Below are 17,648 nucleotides of genomic sequence, written 5' to 3'. Positions count from 1 at the left end.
CAGCAAAGAATTTCTTCTTTTGCTGAAATGTCATACCCTTTGGTAGGACTTTTGCAACCAAGTAATTCGCAAAATCGGAGAACCAAGGGATATCTGAAGATACCTGAATAGAGAAAAATTACTCATCCAAAAAACTGTCATCAATAGCCCTCTTATCAAGTGCATCTAGGCTCGAGTTCTCTAATCTCGAAAGGTGATCTACGACCAAGTTCTTCGCACCTTTATTATCCTTGACCTCAATGTCGAACTCTTGCAAAAGCAAAAACCAAAGAATGAGTCTCGGCTTAGCATCATGCTTTCCAAACAAGTACCTCAACGCCGAATGATTCGTGTAGACCACAGTCTTGGATATCACCAAGTATGAGCGGAACTTGTCGAAAGCGCATACGACAGCAAGCAACTCCTTCTTAGTAGTGGTATAGTGCTCCTAGGCATCTGTCAATGTCTTGCTAGCATAATAGATTGGTTGGAACTTCTTGTCAAGCCTCTGTCCTAAAACAGCTCTAACTGTAATATTACTAGCATCATACATTAGCTCAAAAGGTAGCCCCCAATTAGGCGAAACCATAACATGGGTTGTAGTTAGCTTCTCCTTAAGTAACTCAAAAGCCTGTAAACAGTTATCAAAAAATACAAATGGAATATCTTTTACAAGCAACTAAGTCAAAGGTCTAGCAATCTTAGAAAAGTCCTTAATGAACCTTCTATAAAAACCTGCATGACCTAGGAAACTTTTAATAGCCTTAATCGAGCTAGGAGGTGTCAACTTAGCAATGGTCTCTACCTTAGCTCTATCTACCTCCATTCCTGCATGTGAAATCTTATGCCCTAGCACAATACCCTCTCTCACCATAAAATGACACTTTTCCCAATTCAACATAAGATTAGCTTCTACACAACATGCAAGCATACACTCTAAGTTAATCAAACAATGGGAGAAAGAGTTACCAAATACAGAGAAGTCATCCATGAACACCTCCATAGACTCTTCAATCATATCATGGAAGATTGCCATCATACACCTTTGGGAATTAGCAGGTGCATTGCACAAACGGAATGGCATCCTCCTATATGCGAACGTATCATAGGGGCAAGTGAAAGTGGTTTTCTCTTGGTCCTCAAGTGCAATAGGAATCTAAAAATAACCTGAAAAACTGTCAAGAAAGCAATAAAACATATGCCCTGATAAGCGCTTTAACATCTGGTCAATAAAAGGAAGGGGAAAATGGTCCTTTTGAGTTGCATCATTGAGCCTCCTATAATCAATGCAAACTCAGAAACCAGTTACTGTCCTAGTCGGTATCAGCTCATCCTTCTCATTCTTGACCATCGTCGTGCCTCCTTTCTTGGGCATAACCTACACAGGACTAACCCAAGAGCTGTTAGAAATAGGGTAAATCAAACCTGCATCCAAAAGTTTAATTACCTCCATTTTTACTACTTCCTTCATATTCAGGTTCAAACGTCGATGTGGCTATACAACTAGCCTTTAATTATCCTCCATCAAGATCTTATGCAAGTAATAGCTAGGGTTGATTCCAGGAATGTCTGCAATCCTGTATGCGAAGACCTCGGGATACTTCTTGAGGGAAGCCAAAGTCATTTCCCTCTCCTCAAGAGTCAAATCAGCTGTAATGATCACCGACAGCTTCTCTGCCTCATCCAAATAGGCATAGGTCAAATGCTTAGGCAACTCCTTCAACTCCAGGGCTGGTGGCTCCTCAAGTGAAGGTCTCAATTTCTGCACCCCTGACCTGTCAATATCAACAAAATGGTCAGTAGACCTGTTGGGCTCACTAGCCAGCAAACAAGCAAGTTGCTCTAACACATCCTCGTTGGAAAACTCCTCCTCATCAACCTGTAATGCTACCTGCAAAGGATCATCAAGTAATATCTCATGTAATTAAGACTCCACAATATCATCCAAAACATCCACAGAATACACAGTATCATTATGGTTAAGTGAATGTCTCATAGAAGTGCTAAGGTCAAAGGTAATAGCCTCATCACCTACTATAAGCTATAACTTCCCATCACACACATCTATAAAGCCCTATATGTTGCAAGGAAATGTCTACCTAGAATTAAAGGCGTGCTACTCTCATCCTCCGTATCCATAACAACAAAGATAATAGAAAATATAAACTTGTCTACCTTAACAAGTATATCCCCAACTATTCCCCTAGGATATTTCACAGTCCTATCTGCTAACTGTATGCTCATCCTAGTAGGCTTAGGTTCATTCAAACCTAAATTCTCAAATAAACTACTAAGCATTAGATTGATGCTAGCACCTAAATCAGCTAAAGCAACACTAATAGGCAAGTCACCAATAATATAGGGTACAGTGAAATTCCCTGCATCACGCCTCTTCATTGGTAGCTTGTTTTGAAGAATGGTTAAGCACACCTCATTTAATGTCACAAGTCCCAATCTTCCAGCTTCCTCTTATGGCTTAGAATCTCCTTCAAGAACCTTGCATAGCTGAGTATCTGCGATATAGCCTCAACAAAAAGTAGGTTAATCCTCAATTGCTTAAATAAATCCAAGAACTTACCAAACTATTGATCAACCTTCTTTTGCTTCAACCTGGCAAGATATGGAATTGGAGGCTGGTATTCCCTCACAAGACTCTTCTTCTTGTCTTCGCCTCAGACAAGCTCTCACCAGTTTTGGCCTTCCCGGCTCGCGACAATAACATCATCATCAGTCATAAGTAAAGAACTAGATAAATGCTTACCTAATCTAAAAGTGATGGCCTTGACATGCTCCCTTGGGTTTGACTTTGTCGTACTAGGGAGCGTCCCTGGCTGTCTCTCAGCCATCATCTTAGAAATCTGGCCTATCTGATTCTCCAAATTCTTTATGGAGGCCTACTAATTTCTAAGAGTTGTGTCCATCTACTGAAACCTGTTCTCTGAAGTGGACATGAACTTCACCATCAACTCCTCTAAATTGGGCTTCTTCTCTTAGTTCTAAAGGAGTTGAGGGAGAACAGTCTGCTTTTGAGGCTGCTACTGGTGCAACCTTTGAATTCCTAGTGGACCCTGGGTATTGTTATTTCGCCACTCGAAGTTAGGATGGTTTCTCCACCCTGGGTTGTATGCGTTGTTGTAGGGGTTATTCTGTAACTTGGGCACATTTCCCATATAATCAACCTGTTCATGGTCAGCAGAAGAAGATGAAGGAGAAGCAAACATACCTCCCGCATTACAGTTTACATTGTAGTGCGGGCCACCATAAAACTCGCAGCCAAGCTGTACTACCTGGACTGGCATCTAGAGCTGGTCGATCTTCTTAGCCAAAACTCCACCCAAGCTGCCAAGGCTAATTGTAAAATCTACCTAGTTCATCATTCCTTGTCGTCCTGGCGTACTCCTAGAAGACTGCCATTGATATGTGTTCATGGCCATCTTCTCAATTAATTTTTGGGCCTACTCTGGCGTCTTACTACTGATGGCCCTTCCTGCAGCTGCATCCGTCATTAGGCTTGTGGCTGATTTCAAGCCATTGTAAAAAGTCTACACCTGCATCCATAATGGCAAACCGTGGTGTAGGTAACATCTCAACAAGTCCTTGTACCTCTCCCACACATCATACATGCTCTCATCATCAAACTACACAAAGGAGGAAATATCAGTACATTTTTAATATGAGAAACAACCCCATAATAACAGTATATTTGTGAGCATGAGAAAATAACCTCGTAAAAGGGATATATTTATGAGTTTGAGAAAACAAACCCGTGAAAGTAATATTTTAATAAGTGTGAGAAAACAACCCCGTAAAATGTGTATATATTTTAATATAAAAAAACAACCCCCTAAGAGCGGTATATTTATAAATATTAGAGAAAAACCTAGAAATAGGGGTATATTTGTGAGTGTGAGAAAACAACTCCGTAAAAAGGGTATATTTACAAATAAGAGAAAACAACCTTATATGAGGGATATAATTATGAGTATGAGAAAACAACCCCATAAAAAGGGTATGTTTAGGAATATGAGGAAACAATCCCGTAAGAGGGGTATATTTATAAGTATGAGAAAATATCCTTGTAAAAGGGATATACTTGTTACCATGAGAAAATAACACTGTCGGAGGGCTAGAGTTGTAAATATTAGAAAATAACCCCATACGAGGGGCATATTTTTTAGTATGAGAAATCAACATCGTAAAAAGGATCTATATATGAGTATGAGAGAGTAACTCCCTAAGAGGAGTATACTTGTGATTATCAAAAAATGACCCCGTAAAAGAGGTATATTTATTAATATGAGAAAGGAACCCAGTAAGATGGTTATATTTTTAAATATTAGAAAACAACCCTGTAAGAGGGGTGTATTTGTGAGTATGAGATAACAGACCCCTTAAAAAGGTTATCTTTAAGAATATGATAAAGCAACCCCATACGAGGGGTGTGTTTGTGAGAATGAGAAAGCAACCTCGTAATAAGTGTATATTTATAAATATAAGAGAACAACCCCGTACGAGTGGTATATTTGTGAAAGTGAGAAACAACCACGAAAAAAAGGATATATTTATGAATATGAGAAAAAAATTTCCGTACGAGGGTTATATTTGTGAGTAGAGATAACAATCTTGTAAAAAAAGTATTTTTTATGAATATGAGAAAGCAACCCCGTCAAAGAGATATATTTATGACTATGAGAAAACAACCAAGTAATAGGGGTATATTTATGAGAATGAGAAAACAACCCCGTAATAGCGGTATATTTATGTGTATGAGAAAATAACCTGGTAAATGGGATATATTTATGAATATGAGAAAACAATCCCGTACAAGGATTATATTTATGAGTATGAGAAAATAATCCTGTAAAAGCGGTACATTTATGAATATGAAAAAACAACCTCGTAAGAGGGGTATATTTGTGAGTATAAGAAAACAACCTCGTAAATGGGGTATGTTTATGAGTATAAGAAAATAACCACGTAAGAGGAATATATTTTTGAGTATGAGAAAACAATCCCATAAAAGGGGTATATGTATGACTATGAGAAAACTAGCCCGTGATAGGGATACATTTGTGAGTAAGAGAAAACAACCTCGTGAAAGGTGTATGCTTTTTAATATGAAAAATCAACCCCGTAAAAGGTGTATGCTTTTTAATATGAAGAATCAACCCGGTACGAGGTGTATATTTGTAGATATTAGAAAACAAACCCGTGAGAGGGGTATATTTGTGCGCATTGAAACAACATTATAATAAGGGTATATTTATAAATATGAGAGAACAACCCCGTACGAGGGGTATATTTCTGAGTATGAGAAAACAACCCCGTAAGAAAAGGTATATTTATGAATATGAGAAAACAACCTCGTAAGAGGGGTATATTTGTGAGTATGAGAAAACAACCTCATAGATGGGTTATATTTCTCAGTATGAGAAAATAATACCATAATAAGGGTATATTTATGAGTATTATAAAGCAACCTTGTAAAAGGGGTACATTTATGAGTATGAGAACACAATCTCGTACGAGGGGTATATTTGTCAGTTTGAGAAAGCAACCTCGTAAAAGGGGTATATTTTTTAATATGAGAAAGCAGCCCCGTAAAGGGGGTATATTTATTAGTCTGAGAAAACAGCCCCGTAAGAGGGCTATATTTGTGAGTCTGAGAAAACGACCCCATTAAAATGGTATATTTATAAATAATAGAAAACAACCCCGTACAAGGGGTATAATTGTGAGTATGAGAAACCAACCCCGAAAAATGAGTATATTAGTAAATATTAAAAAATAACACTGTAAGAGGGGTATATTTGTTAATATGTGAAAATAACGCCGTACAAAGGGTGTGTTTTTGAGTGTGAGAAAGCAATCCCGTAAAAGAAATATATTTATGAATATAGGAAAAGAACCCTATAATAGGGGTATATTTATAAGAATGAGAAAACAACCCTATAAAAGTGATACATCTTTTAATATGACAAAAGATCCTTATAAGACGGCTATATTAGAAAAAATTAGAAAATAACCCCGTAACAGCGGTATATTTGTGAGTATGAGAAAACAACCTCGTAAAAGGGGTATGTTTACGAGTATGAGAAAACAACCATGTAAGAGGGGTATATTTGTAAATATTAAACAACAATTTGAGAAGGAGGGTATATTTTTATGTATGAGAAAACAACCCCGTACAAGGGGTATATATATGAGTATGAGAAAACAACACCGTGAGAAGGGTAGATTTTGCGAGTATGAGAAAACATTCCAGTAAAAGGTGTATATATTTTAATATTAGAAAACAACTCCATAAGAGGGATATATTTATAAATGATAAAAAACAACCCTTGAAGAGGGGTATATTTGTGAGTTTGAGAAAATAATCACGTAAGAGGGGAATATTTATGAGTAGAAGAAAGCAACCTCGTAATAAGGGTATATTTATGAATATGAGAGATCAACCCCATACGAGGGGTATATTTGTGAGAGTTAGAAACCAACCCCGTAAAAGAGGTATATTTATGAATATGTAGAAACAACCCTGTACGAGAGGTGTATTTGTGAGTATGAGAAATCAACCCCGTAAAAGGAGTATATTTGTAAATATTAGAAAATAACCCCGTAAGATGGGTATATTTGTGAGTATGAGATAACAACCTCGTAAAAGGGTATCTTCATAAATATGAGAACCGATCCCGTATAAGGGTTTTGTTTGTAAGTATTAGAAAGCAACCCCGTAAAAGCAATATATTTATGAATATTAGAAAACAACCCTGTAACCTAGGTATATTTATGAGTATGAGAAAAGAACCCTGTAAAACTAGTACATTTTTTAATATGAGAAAATAGCCCTATAAGAGGGGTATATTAGCAAATATTAGAAAATAACCCGTAACAGTAATATATTTGTTAGTATGAGAAAACAACCTCGTAAAGGGATATGTTTGCAAGTATGAGAAAATAACCCTGTAAGAGGGGTATATTTGTGAGTATGACAACCAACCCCGTAAGGACGATATATTTTTTAGTATGAGAAAACAACGCCATGATAGGGGTATAAATTTTAGTATAAGAAAACAACGCCATAAAAGGAGTATATTTTCTACTATGAGAAATCAATACCATAAGAGGGGTATATTTATAAATATTAGAAAACAACCCCGTAAGAGGGGGTATATTTGTGAATATGAGAAAACAACCTCGTAATAAGGGTATATTTATAATATGAGAGAACAATCCTGTACGAGAGGTATAATTGTGAGTATGAGAAAACAACCTCATAAATGGAGTATATTTATGAATATGAAAGAACAACCCCGTACGAGGGGTATATTTGTGAGTGTGAGAAACAAACCCGTAAAAGGAGTATATTTATGAGTATGAGAGAACAACCCTATACGAGGGATATATTTGTGAGAATGAGAAAGCAACATCGTAAAAGAGGTATATTTGTAAATATTAGAAAACAACCCCGTAAGAGGGATATATTTATAAGTATGAGATAACAACCCTGTAAATAGGGTATCTTTAAGAATATGAGAAACCAACCCCATACGAGGGTTGTGTTTATGAGTATGAGAAAGCAAACCTGTAAAAAGGGTATAGTTATAAATATGAGAAAACAACCCCATAAAAGGGGTATATTTCTGAGTATGAGAAAACAAACCTGAAAAAATGGTACATTTTTAATATGAGAAACATCCCCGTAAGAGCGGTATATTAGTAAATATTAGAAAACAACCCCGTAACAGCAGTATATTTATGAGCATGAGAAAATAACCTCGTACAAGGGGTATATTGATGAGTTTGAGAAAACAACCCCGTGAAAGAAATATTTTAGTGAGTATGAGAAAACAACCCCGTAAAATGTGTGTATTTTCTAATATCAAAAAACGACCCCCTAAGAGGGGCATATTTGTAAATATTAGAGAACAACCTAGAAAGAGGGGTATATTTGTGAGTTTGAGAAAATAACTCCGTAAAAATGGTACATTTATGAATAAGCGGAAACAACCCCATACGGGGGGGTATAATTGTGAGTATGAGAAAGCAACCCCATAAAAAGGGTATGTTTAGGAATACAAGGAAATAATCCCGTTACAAGGGTATATTTATAAATATGAGAAAGCAACCTCGTAAAAGGGGTCTATTTGTTACCATGAGAAAACAACACTATCGGAGGGGTATAGTTGTAAATATTAGAAAAAACCCCGTATGAGGGGTATATTTCGGTGTATGAGAAAACAACATCGTAAAAGGGTCTATATATGAGTATGAGAGAGCAACCCCCTAAGAGGGGTATATTTGTAAGTATCAGAAAATAACCCCGTAAAAAGGGTATATTTATTAATATGAGAAAGGAACCTAGTAAGAGGAGTATATTTTTAAATATTAGAAAACAACCCCATAAGAGGGGTGTATTTGTGAATATGAGATAATAACCCCTTAAAAAGGTTATCTTTAAGAATATGAGAAACCAACCATGTACGAGGGGTGTGTTTGTGAGAATGAGAAAGCAACCTCGTTTATAAGTGTATATTTATAAATATGAGAGAACAACCCGTATAAGGGGTATATTTGTGAAAGTGAGAAACAACCACATATGAGAAAATAACCTAGTAAAAGAGGTATATTTATGAATATGAGAAAATAATCCCGTACAAGGGTTATATTTGTAAGTAGGAGATAACAACCTTATAAAAAGGGTATCTTTATGAATTTGAGAAACCAACCTCGTACGAGGGGTATATTTGTGAGTAGGAGAAAGAACCTCCATAAAAGGGGTACATTTCTAAATATTGGAAAATAATCCCATAAGAGGGGTATATTTTTTAGCATGAGATAACAACCCCGTAAAAAGAGTATCTTTATGAATATGAAAAACCAACCCCGTAGAAGGGGTGTGTTTATGAGTATGAGAAAGCAACCCCATCAAAGGAATATATTTATGAATATGAGAAAACAATCAAGTAATAGAGGTATATTTATGAGAATGAGAAAACAACGCTGTAAAACTGGTATATTTTTTAATATGAGAAAACAACCCCGTAAGAAGGATATATTAGTAACAACGGTATATTTGTGAGTATGACAAATAAACTTCGTAAATGGGATATATTTATGAATATGAGAAAATAATCCCGTACGAGGGTTATTTTTGTGAGTATGAGAAAATAAACCCTTAAAAGGGGTATATTTATGAATATGAAAACAGAATCCCATAAAGAGGGATATATTTATGTGATTAAGAAAACAACCCCGTAAAAGAGGTATATTTATGAGTATGAGAAAATAACCACGTAAGAGGGATATATTTTTTAGTATGAGAAAACAACCCCATAAAAGGGGTATATGTATGACTATGAGAAAATAACTCCGTGATAGGGGTACATTTGTGAATAAGAGAAAACAACCCCGTAAAAGGCGTATGCTTTTTAATATGAGAAATCAACTGGTACGAGGTGTATATTTGTAAATATTAGAAAACAAACCCATAAGAGGGGTATATTAGTGAGTATGAGAAACAACCTTATAATAAGGCTATATTTATGAATATAAGAGAATAACACCGTACGAGTTGTATATTTGTGAGTATGAGAAAACAACCCCATAAAATGGATATATTTATTAATGTGAGAGAACAATCCTATAATAGGGGTATATTTATGAGAATGAGAAAACAACACTGTAAAATTGGTACATTTTTTAATATGAGAAAACAGCTCCGTAAGAGGGGTATATTAGTAAATATTAGAAAATAATGTCGTAACAGCAGTATATTCGTGAGTATGAGAATACAACATCGTAAGAAGTGTATATTTATGTATATGAGAAAACAACCCCATAAGAAGGATATATACATGAGTATAATAAAACAACCGCATAAAAGGGGTATAATGTTTAATTTGAGAAAATAACCCCGTAAGAGGGCTATGTTTATGAGTGTGAAAAATGACTCCGTAAAAATGGTATATTTATAAATAAGAGAAAACAACCCCGTTCGAGGAGTATAATTGTGAGTATGAGAAAGCAATCCTGGAAAATGAGTATATTAGTAAATATTAGAAAACCACACTGTAAGAGGGGTATATTTGTTAATATATGAAAATAACCCCGGACAAGGAGTGTGTTTGTGAGTTTGGGAAAGCAACCCTATAAAAAAAATATTTATGAATATGAGAAAACAACCCTATAATAGTGGTATATTTACAAGAATGTGAAAACAATCCTGTAAAAGTAGTAAAGCTTTTAATATAAGAAAACAGGCTCGTAAAAGGGCTATATTAGTAAATATTAGGAAACAATCCCGTAACACCGATATATTTGTAAGTATGAGAAAACAACCTTGTAAAGGGGGGATATTTATGAGTATGAGAAAACAACCCTGTAAGAGGGGTATATTTGTAAATATTAAACAACAATCCCGAAAGGAGGGTATATTTTTATGTATGAGAAAACAACCCCGTATAATGGGTATATGTATGAGTATGAGAAAACAAAAACATGAGATGGATAGATTTTGTGAGTATGAGAAAACAATCTAGTAAAAGGTGTATTATTTTAATATTAGAAAACAACCTCGTAAGAGAGGTATGTTTGTAACTAATAGAAGACAACCCCATAAGAGGGGTATATTTGTGAGTATGAGAAACCAACCTCTTAATAAGGGTATATTTATAAATATGACAGAACAACCCCGTACAAGGGGTGTGTTTGTGAATGTGAGAAAGCAACCCCGTAAAAGAAATATATTTATGAATATGAGAAAAGAATCCTATAATAGGGGTATATTTATAAGAATGAGAAAATAACCCTATAAAAATGGTACATCTTTTAATATAAGTAAACAGCCTCGTCAGAGGGCTATATTAGTAAATATTAGAAAACAACCTCGTAACAGCGGTATATTTATGAGTATAAGAAAACAACCTCGTAGAAGGGGTATGTTTACGAGTATGAGAGAACAACACTGTAAGAGGGGTGTATTTATAAATAGTAAACAAAAACCCCATAAGGAGGGTATATTTTTTGTATGAGAAAACAACCCCGTACAAGGGGTATATGTATAAATATGAGAAAAAACAAAGTGAGAAGGGTAGATTTTGAGACTATGAGAAAACAATCTAGTAAAAGGTGTATGTATTTTAATATTAGAAAACAACCCCGTAAGTGTGATATATTTGTAAATGTTAGAAAACAACCCTATAAGAGGGGTATATTTGTGAATATGAGAAAGCAACCTCGTAATAAGGGTATATTTATAAATATAAGAGAACAACCCCGTACGAGGGGTATTTTGTGAGAGTGAGAAAATAACACCGTAAGAGGGGTATATTTATGAATATGAGAAAATAACCCCGTACGACGGGTATATTTGTGAGTATGAGAAAACAACCTCATAAAAAGGGTATCTTTATGAATAGGAGAAACTAACCTCGTACAAGGGGTATATTTGTGAGTGTGAGAAAGCAACTCGATAAAAGGGGTATATTTGTAAATAGTATAAAACAACCTTGTAAAAGGGGTTTATTTTTTAATTTGAGGAAACAACTTTGTAAGAGGGGTATATTTGTAAATATTAAAAAAAACCCCGTAAGAGGGTTATGTTTATGAGTGTGAGATAACGACCTCATAAAAATGGTACATTTATGAATAAGAGAAAATAACCCCGTGCGAGGGGTATAATTGTGAGTATAAGAAAGCAACTCCGAAAAAGGAGTACATTTGTAAATATTAGAAAACAACCTTGTAAGAGGGGTATATTTATGAGTATGGGAAAACAACCGCGTACAAGTGGTGTATTTGTGAGTGTGAGATAGCAACCCCGTAAAAGAACTATATTTATGAATATGAGAAAACAACCCTATAACAAGGGTATATTAATAAGAATGAGAAAACAACCATGTAAAAGTGGTACATCTTTTAATATAAGAAAATAGCCTCGTAAGAGGGCTATGTTAGTAAATATTAGGCAACAACCCCATAACAACAGTATATTTATGAGTATGAGAAAACAACCTCGTAAAAGTTGTATATTTACGAGTGTGAGAAAATAACCTCGTAAAAGTTGTATATTTATGAGTATGAGAAAACAACCTCGTAATAAGGGTATATTTATAAATATGAGAGAACAACCCCGTACGAGGGGTATATTTGTGAGAGTGAGAAAAAACACCATAAGAGGAGGTATATTTACGAATTTGAGAAAACAATCCCGTACGAAGGGTATAGTTATGAGTATTAGAAAACAACCTCGTAAAAAGGGTATCTTCATGAATATGAGAAACTAACCTCGTACGAGGGGTATATTTGTGAGTATGAGAAAGCAACTCGGTAAAAGGGGCACATTTGTAAATAGTATAAAACAACCTCGTAAAAGGGGTTTATTTTTTAATTTGAGAAAATAACTCCGTAAGAGAGGTATATTTGTAAATTTAAAAAAAAAATCCCGTAAGAGGATTATGTTTGTGAGTGTGAGATAATGACCTCGTAAAAATGGTACATTTATGAATAAGAGAAAACAACCCCGTACGAGGGGTATAATTGTGAGTATGAGAAAGCAACTCTGGAAAAGGAGTATATTTGTAAATATTAAAAAACAATCTTATAAGAGGGGTATATTTAAAAGTATGGAAAAACAACCGCGTAAAAAGGGTATATTTGTTAATATGTGGAAACAACCCCATATAACTGTTGTATTTATGAATGTGAGAAAGCAACCCCGTAAAAGAAATATATTTATGAATATGAGAAGACAACCTATAACAGGAGTATATTAATAAGAATGAGAAAACAACCATGTAAAAGTGGTACATCTTTTAATATAAGAAAACAGCCTCGTAAGAGGGCTATGTTAGTAAATATTAGGCAATAGCCCCGTAACAACTGTATATTTATGAGTATAAGAAAACAACCTTGTAAAAGTTGTATATTTATGAGTATGAGAAAACAACCTTGTAAAAGTTGTATATTTACGAGTATGAGAAAACAACCCTATAAGAGGGGTATATTTGTAAATATTAAACAACAATCCCGAAAGGAGGGTTTTTTTGTGTATGAGATAACAATCCCACACAAGGGGCATATGTATGGGTATGAGAAAACAACATTGTGAGATGGGTAGATTTTGTGAGTATGAGAAAATAATCCAATAAAAGGTGTATGTATTTTAATATTAGAAAACAACCCCGTAAGAGGAGTATATTTGTCAATATTAGAAAACAACCCCGTAAGAGGGGTATATTTGTGAGTATGAGAAAGCAACCTCTTAATAAGGGTATGTTTATGAATATAAGAGAACAACCCCATACGAGGGGTATATTTATGAGAGCGAGAAAACAACGCCGTAAAAGGGGTATATTTATGAATATGAGAAAACAACCTCGTACAAGGGGTATATTTGTGAGTATAAGAAAACAACCCCATAAAATGAGTATCTTTATGAATATGAGAAACTAGCCTCGTCTGAGGGGTATATTTGTGAGTATGAGAAAACAACCCTGTCAAAAGAGTATCTTTATGAATATGAGAAACCAACCTCGTACAAGGGGTGTGTTTGTGAGTCTGAGAAAGCAACCCCGTCAAAGGGATATATTTATGAATATGAGAAAACAACTAAGTAATGGGGTATATTTGTGAGAATGAGAAAACAACCCTCTAAAACTGATACATTTTTTAATATGAGAAAAAAATCCCGTAAGAGGGGTATATTAGTAAATATGAGAAAACAACCTCGTAAAAGGGATATATTTACGAGTATGATAAAACAACCTTGCAAGAGGGGTATATTAATGAGTATGACAACATAACCCCATAAGGGGAGTATATTTTTGAGTTTGAGAAAATAACCCCGTAAAAGGAGTATATTTTTTAATAAGAGAAATCAACACCGTAAGAGGGGTATATTTGTAAATATTAGAAAACAACCACATAAGAGGGGTATATTTGTGAGTTAGAGAAAACATACTCGTAATAAGGGTATATTTATGAATAGGAGAGAACAACCCCAGTAAAATTTGTGAATATGAGAAAACAACCTCGTAAAAGGAGTATATTTATGAATATGAGACAACAACCCGCATAAGGGGTATATATTTGTGAGTGTGAGAAAATAAACCCATAAATATAGGGAAAACAACCCCGTATGAGGGGTATAATTTTGAGTATGAAAAAGTAACCCCATAAAAGGGGTATGTTTAGGAATTTTAGGAAACTATCCCGTACGAGGGGTATATTTGTGAGTATGAGAAAGCAACACCGTAAAAGGGATATATTTATGAGTATGAGATAACAACCTCATATATGGGGTATTCTTAAGAATATGAGAAACCAACCCCGTACGAGGGCTATATTTGTTAGTATAAGAAAGCAAACTTGTAAAAAGGGTATATTTATGGATATGAGACAATAACCCCATAAAAGGGGTATATTTCTGAGTATGAGAGTACAACCCTATAAAAGTGGTACATTTCTAATATGAGAAATTAGCCCCATAAGAGCGGTATATTAGTAAATATTAGAAAGCAACCCCGTAATAGCGGTATATTTGTGAGCATGAGAAAATAACCTCATAAAAGGGGTATATTTATATATATGAGAAAATAATCCCGTACGAATTGTATATTTTTTAATATCAGAAAATAACCCCCTAAGAGTGGCATATTTGTAAATATTAAAGAACAACCTAGAAAGAGGGGTATATCTGTGTGAGAAAACAACTCCGTAAAAATGGTATATTTATGAATAAGAGAAAACAACCCTATACCAGGGGTATAATTGTGAGTATGAGAAACCAGCCCCATAAAAAGGGTATGTTTAGGAATATATGGAAACAACCCCGTAAGAGGGGTATATTTATGAGTATTAGAAAACAACCTCGTAAAAGGGATATATTTGTTAATATGAGAAAATAATGTTGTAGGTTGGGTAATAGTTGTAAATATTAGAAAACAACCCCGTACGAGGGGTATATTTCTGAGTATGAGAAACAACATCGTAAAAGGAGTCTATATATGAGTATGAGAAAGCAACTCCATAAGAGGGGTATATTTATGAGTATTAGAAAATAACCCCGTAAAAGGGGTATATTTACTAATATGAGAAAGGAACCTAGTAAGAGGGGTAAATTTTTAAATATTAGAAAACAACCCCGTAAGAGGGGTGATTTGTGAGTATGAGAAACCAACCCCATATGGGGGGTGTGTTTGTGGGAATGAGAAAGTAACCTCGTAATAAGGGTATCTTTATAAATACGAGAGAACAACCTCATATGAGGGGTATATTTGTGAAAGTGAGAAAACAATCCTGTAAAAGAGGTATATATATGAATATAAAAGAAAAACCCCGTACGAGGGTTATATTTTTGAGTATGAGATAACAACCTCATAAAAATGGTATCTTTATGAATATGAGAAACCAAACTCGTACGAGGGGTATATTTGTGAGTAGGAGAAAGCAACTCCATAAAATGGATGCATTTGTAAATATTAGAAAATAACCAAATAAAAGGGGTATATCTATGAGTATGAGATAACAACCCCATAAAAAGAGTATCTTTATAAATATAAGACACCAACCTTGTACAAAGGGTATGTTTGTGAGTGTGAGAAAGCAACCCCGTAAAAGGGATATATTTATGAATATGAGAAAACAACCAAGTAATAGGGGTATATTTTATGAGAATGGGAGACAACCTTGTAAAACTGGTACATTTTTTAAGATGACAAAACTGCCCCATAAGAGTGGTATATTAGTAAATATCAGAAATCAACCCCGTAAGAGGGGTATATTTGTGAGTATAAGAAAACAACCCTGTAAAAAAGGTATAATTATGAGTATGAGAAAACAACCTCGTAAGAGGGATGTATTTGTAAATATTAGAAAATAACCCTATAAGAGGGGTATATTTTTTAGTTTGAGAAAACAACCACGTAAGGGGGATATATTTTTGAGTTTAAGAAAATAATAGCGTAAAAGGGGTATATGTATGAGTATGAGAAAACAACCTCGTGATAGGAGTACATTTGTGAGTAAGAGAAAACAACCTCGTAAAAGGTTTATGCTTTTTAATATGAGAAATCAATCCGGTACGAGGTGCAAACTTGTAAATATTAGAAAATAACCCCAGAAGAGGGCTATATTTGTGAGTATGAGAAAATAAATTCATAATAAGGGTATATTTATGAATATGAGAGAACAGCCCCGTACGAGGGGTATATTTGTGAGTATGAGAAAACAATCCCGTAATAGGGGTATATTTGTCAAAGTGTGAAAACAACACCGTAAAAGGGGTATATTTACAAATATGAGAAACTAACCATGTACAATGGGTATATTTGTGAGTACGAGAAAACAACCGCGTAAAGGAGGTATATTTACGAGAATGAGAAAATAACCCTGTAAGAACGGTATATTTGCGAGTATGAGAAAGCAACTCCATAAAAGGGGTTTATATATGAGTATGAGAAAACAACCCCGTGATAGGGGTAAATTTGTGAGTATGAGAAAATAATCCCGTAAAACGTGTACATTTATTAATATGAGAAATCAACCTCGTAAAAGGGGTATATTTGTGAATATTAGAAAATAACCCCGTAAGAAGGGTATATTTATGAATATGAAGAAACAACCTCGTAATAAGGGTATATTTATGAATATAAGAGAACAACCTTGTAAAAAGGGTCTATTTGTAAGTATGAGAAAACAATCTCATTAAAGGGGTAAATTTATGAATGTGAGAAAATAATCTCGTAACTGGGGTATATTTTAGATTGTGAGAAAACGGCTCTATAAAAGTGGCACACTTTCTAATATGATAAAACAGCCCCATAAGAGGGGTATATTAGTAATTATTATAAAAAAACCCCATAACAATGGTATATTTGTGAGTATGAGTAAATAACATCATAAAAAGGGTATTTATTATGAGTATGAGAAAGCAACCCCTTAAGAGGGGTATATTTGTGGGTATGAGAAAACAACCTCATAGTACGGGTATGTTTAAAAATTTGAGAGAACAACCCCGTACTAAGGTTATAATTTGAGAGGATAACCCCGTACGAGGGATATATTTATAAATGTGAGGTAACAAACCCGTAAAAAGTGTATCTTTATGAATATGAGAAACCAATCTCGTACGAGGAGTATATTTTTTAGTATGAGATAGCAACCCCGTAAAAGCGGTGCATTTGTAAATATTTGAAAACAACCCCATAAGAGGGGTATATTTATGAGTATGAGATAACAATTCCGTAAAAAGAGTATGTTCATGAATATGAGAAACCAACCCCGTACCAAGGGTGTGTTTGTCAGTATGAGAAAGTAACCTCGTAAAAGCGAAATATTTAAGAGTATGAGAAAACAACCTAATAACAGGGGTATATTTATTAGAATGAGAAAACAACTCTGTAAAACTAGTATACTTTTTAATATGAGTAAACACCCCCACAAGACGAATAAATTTGTAAATCCTAGAAAATAACCCCATAACAGCGATATATTTGTGAGTATGAGAAAACAACCTGGTAAAATGGATATATTTATGCATATGAGGAAACAACCTCATAAGAGGGGTATTTTTATAAAAATTAGAAAACGACCCCGTAAGAGGGGTATATTTATGAGTATGAGATAACAACCCATAAAAAAGGGTAATATTTATGAATATGAGAGAACAA

General features: G+C 34.5%; 1 protein-coding gene and 1 non-coding gene across 2 annotated transcripts; one reads left to right on the top strand and one right to left on the bottom strand.

The window, feature by feature from the left end:
- Positions 1–427: 427 nt before the first annotated feature.
- On the bottom strand, positions 428–1,432 carry LOC125369831. Its single transcript, XM_048373101.1, has 4 exons — positions 1,427–1,432; positions 1,289–1,357; positions 956–1,135; positions 428–610 (listed from the first exon to the last, which is right to left on the bottom strand). The coding sequence occupies exons 1-4, from the start codon at positions 1,430–1,432 to the stop codon at positions 428–430; spliced, it is 438 nt and encodes a 145-aa protein (XP_048229058.1).
- Positions 1,433–3,543: 2,111 nt separating this feature from the next.
- On the top strand, positions 3,544–3,648 carry LOC112535518. The gene has a single exon (XR_003079634.1). It is a non-coding gene; the product is annotated as a small nucleolar RNA R71 (small nucleolar RNA).
- The last annotated feature ends 14,000 nt before the right edge of the window (positions 3,649–17,648 follow it).

The sequence above is a fragment of the Ricinus communis genome, chromosome 4 (assembly GCF_019578655.1).
Source record: "Ricinus communis isolate WT05 ecotype wild-type chromosome 4, ASM1957865v1, whole genome shotgun sequence".
Classification (NCBI taxonomy): domain Eukaryota; kingdom Viridiplantae; phylum Streptophyta; class Magnoliopsida; order Malpighiales; family Euphorbiaceae; genus Ricinus; species Ricinus communis.
Note: the sequence above shows the minus strand (reverse complement) of the source record. Positions and strands in the feature narration are given on the sequence as shown.

Excerpts from the sequence above, each read along its gene's own strand:
- LOC125369831 (XM_048373101.1), bottom strand. Across the intron at positions 1,136-1,288 it reads AGCTGATACCGACTAGGACA|ATTCCTATTGCACTTGAGGA; the intron begins GTAACTGGTTTC and ends GGTTATTTTTAG. Across the intron at positions 611-955 it reads TGTTCATGGATGACTTCTCT|GCTTTTGAGTTACTTAAGGA; the intron begins GTATTTGGTAAC and ends AACTGTTTACAG.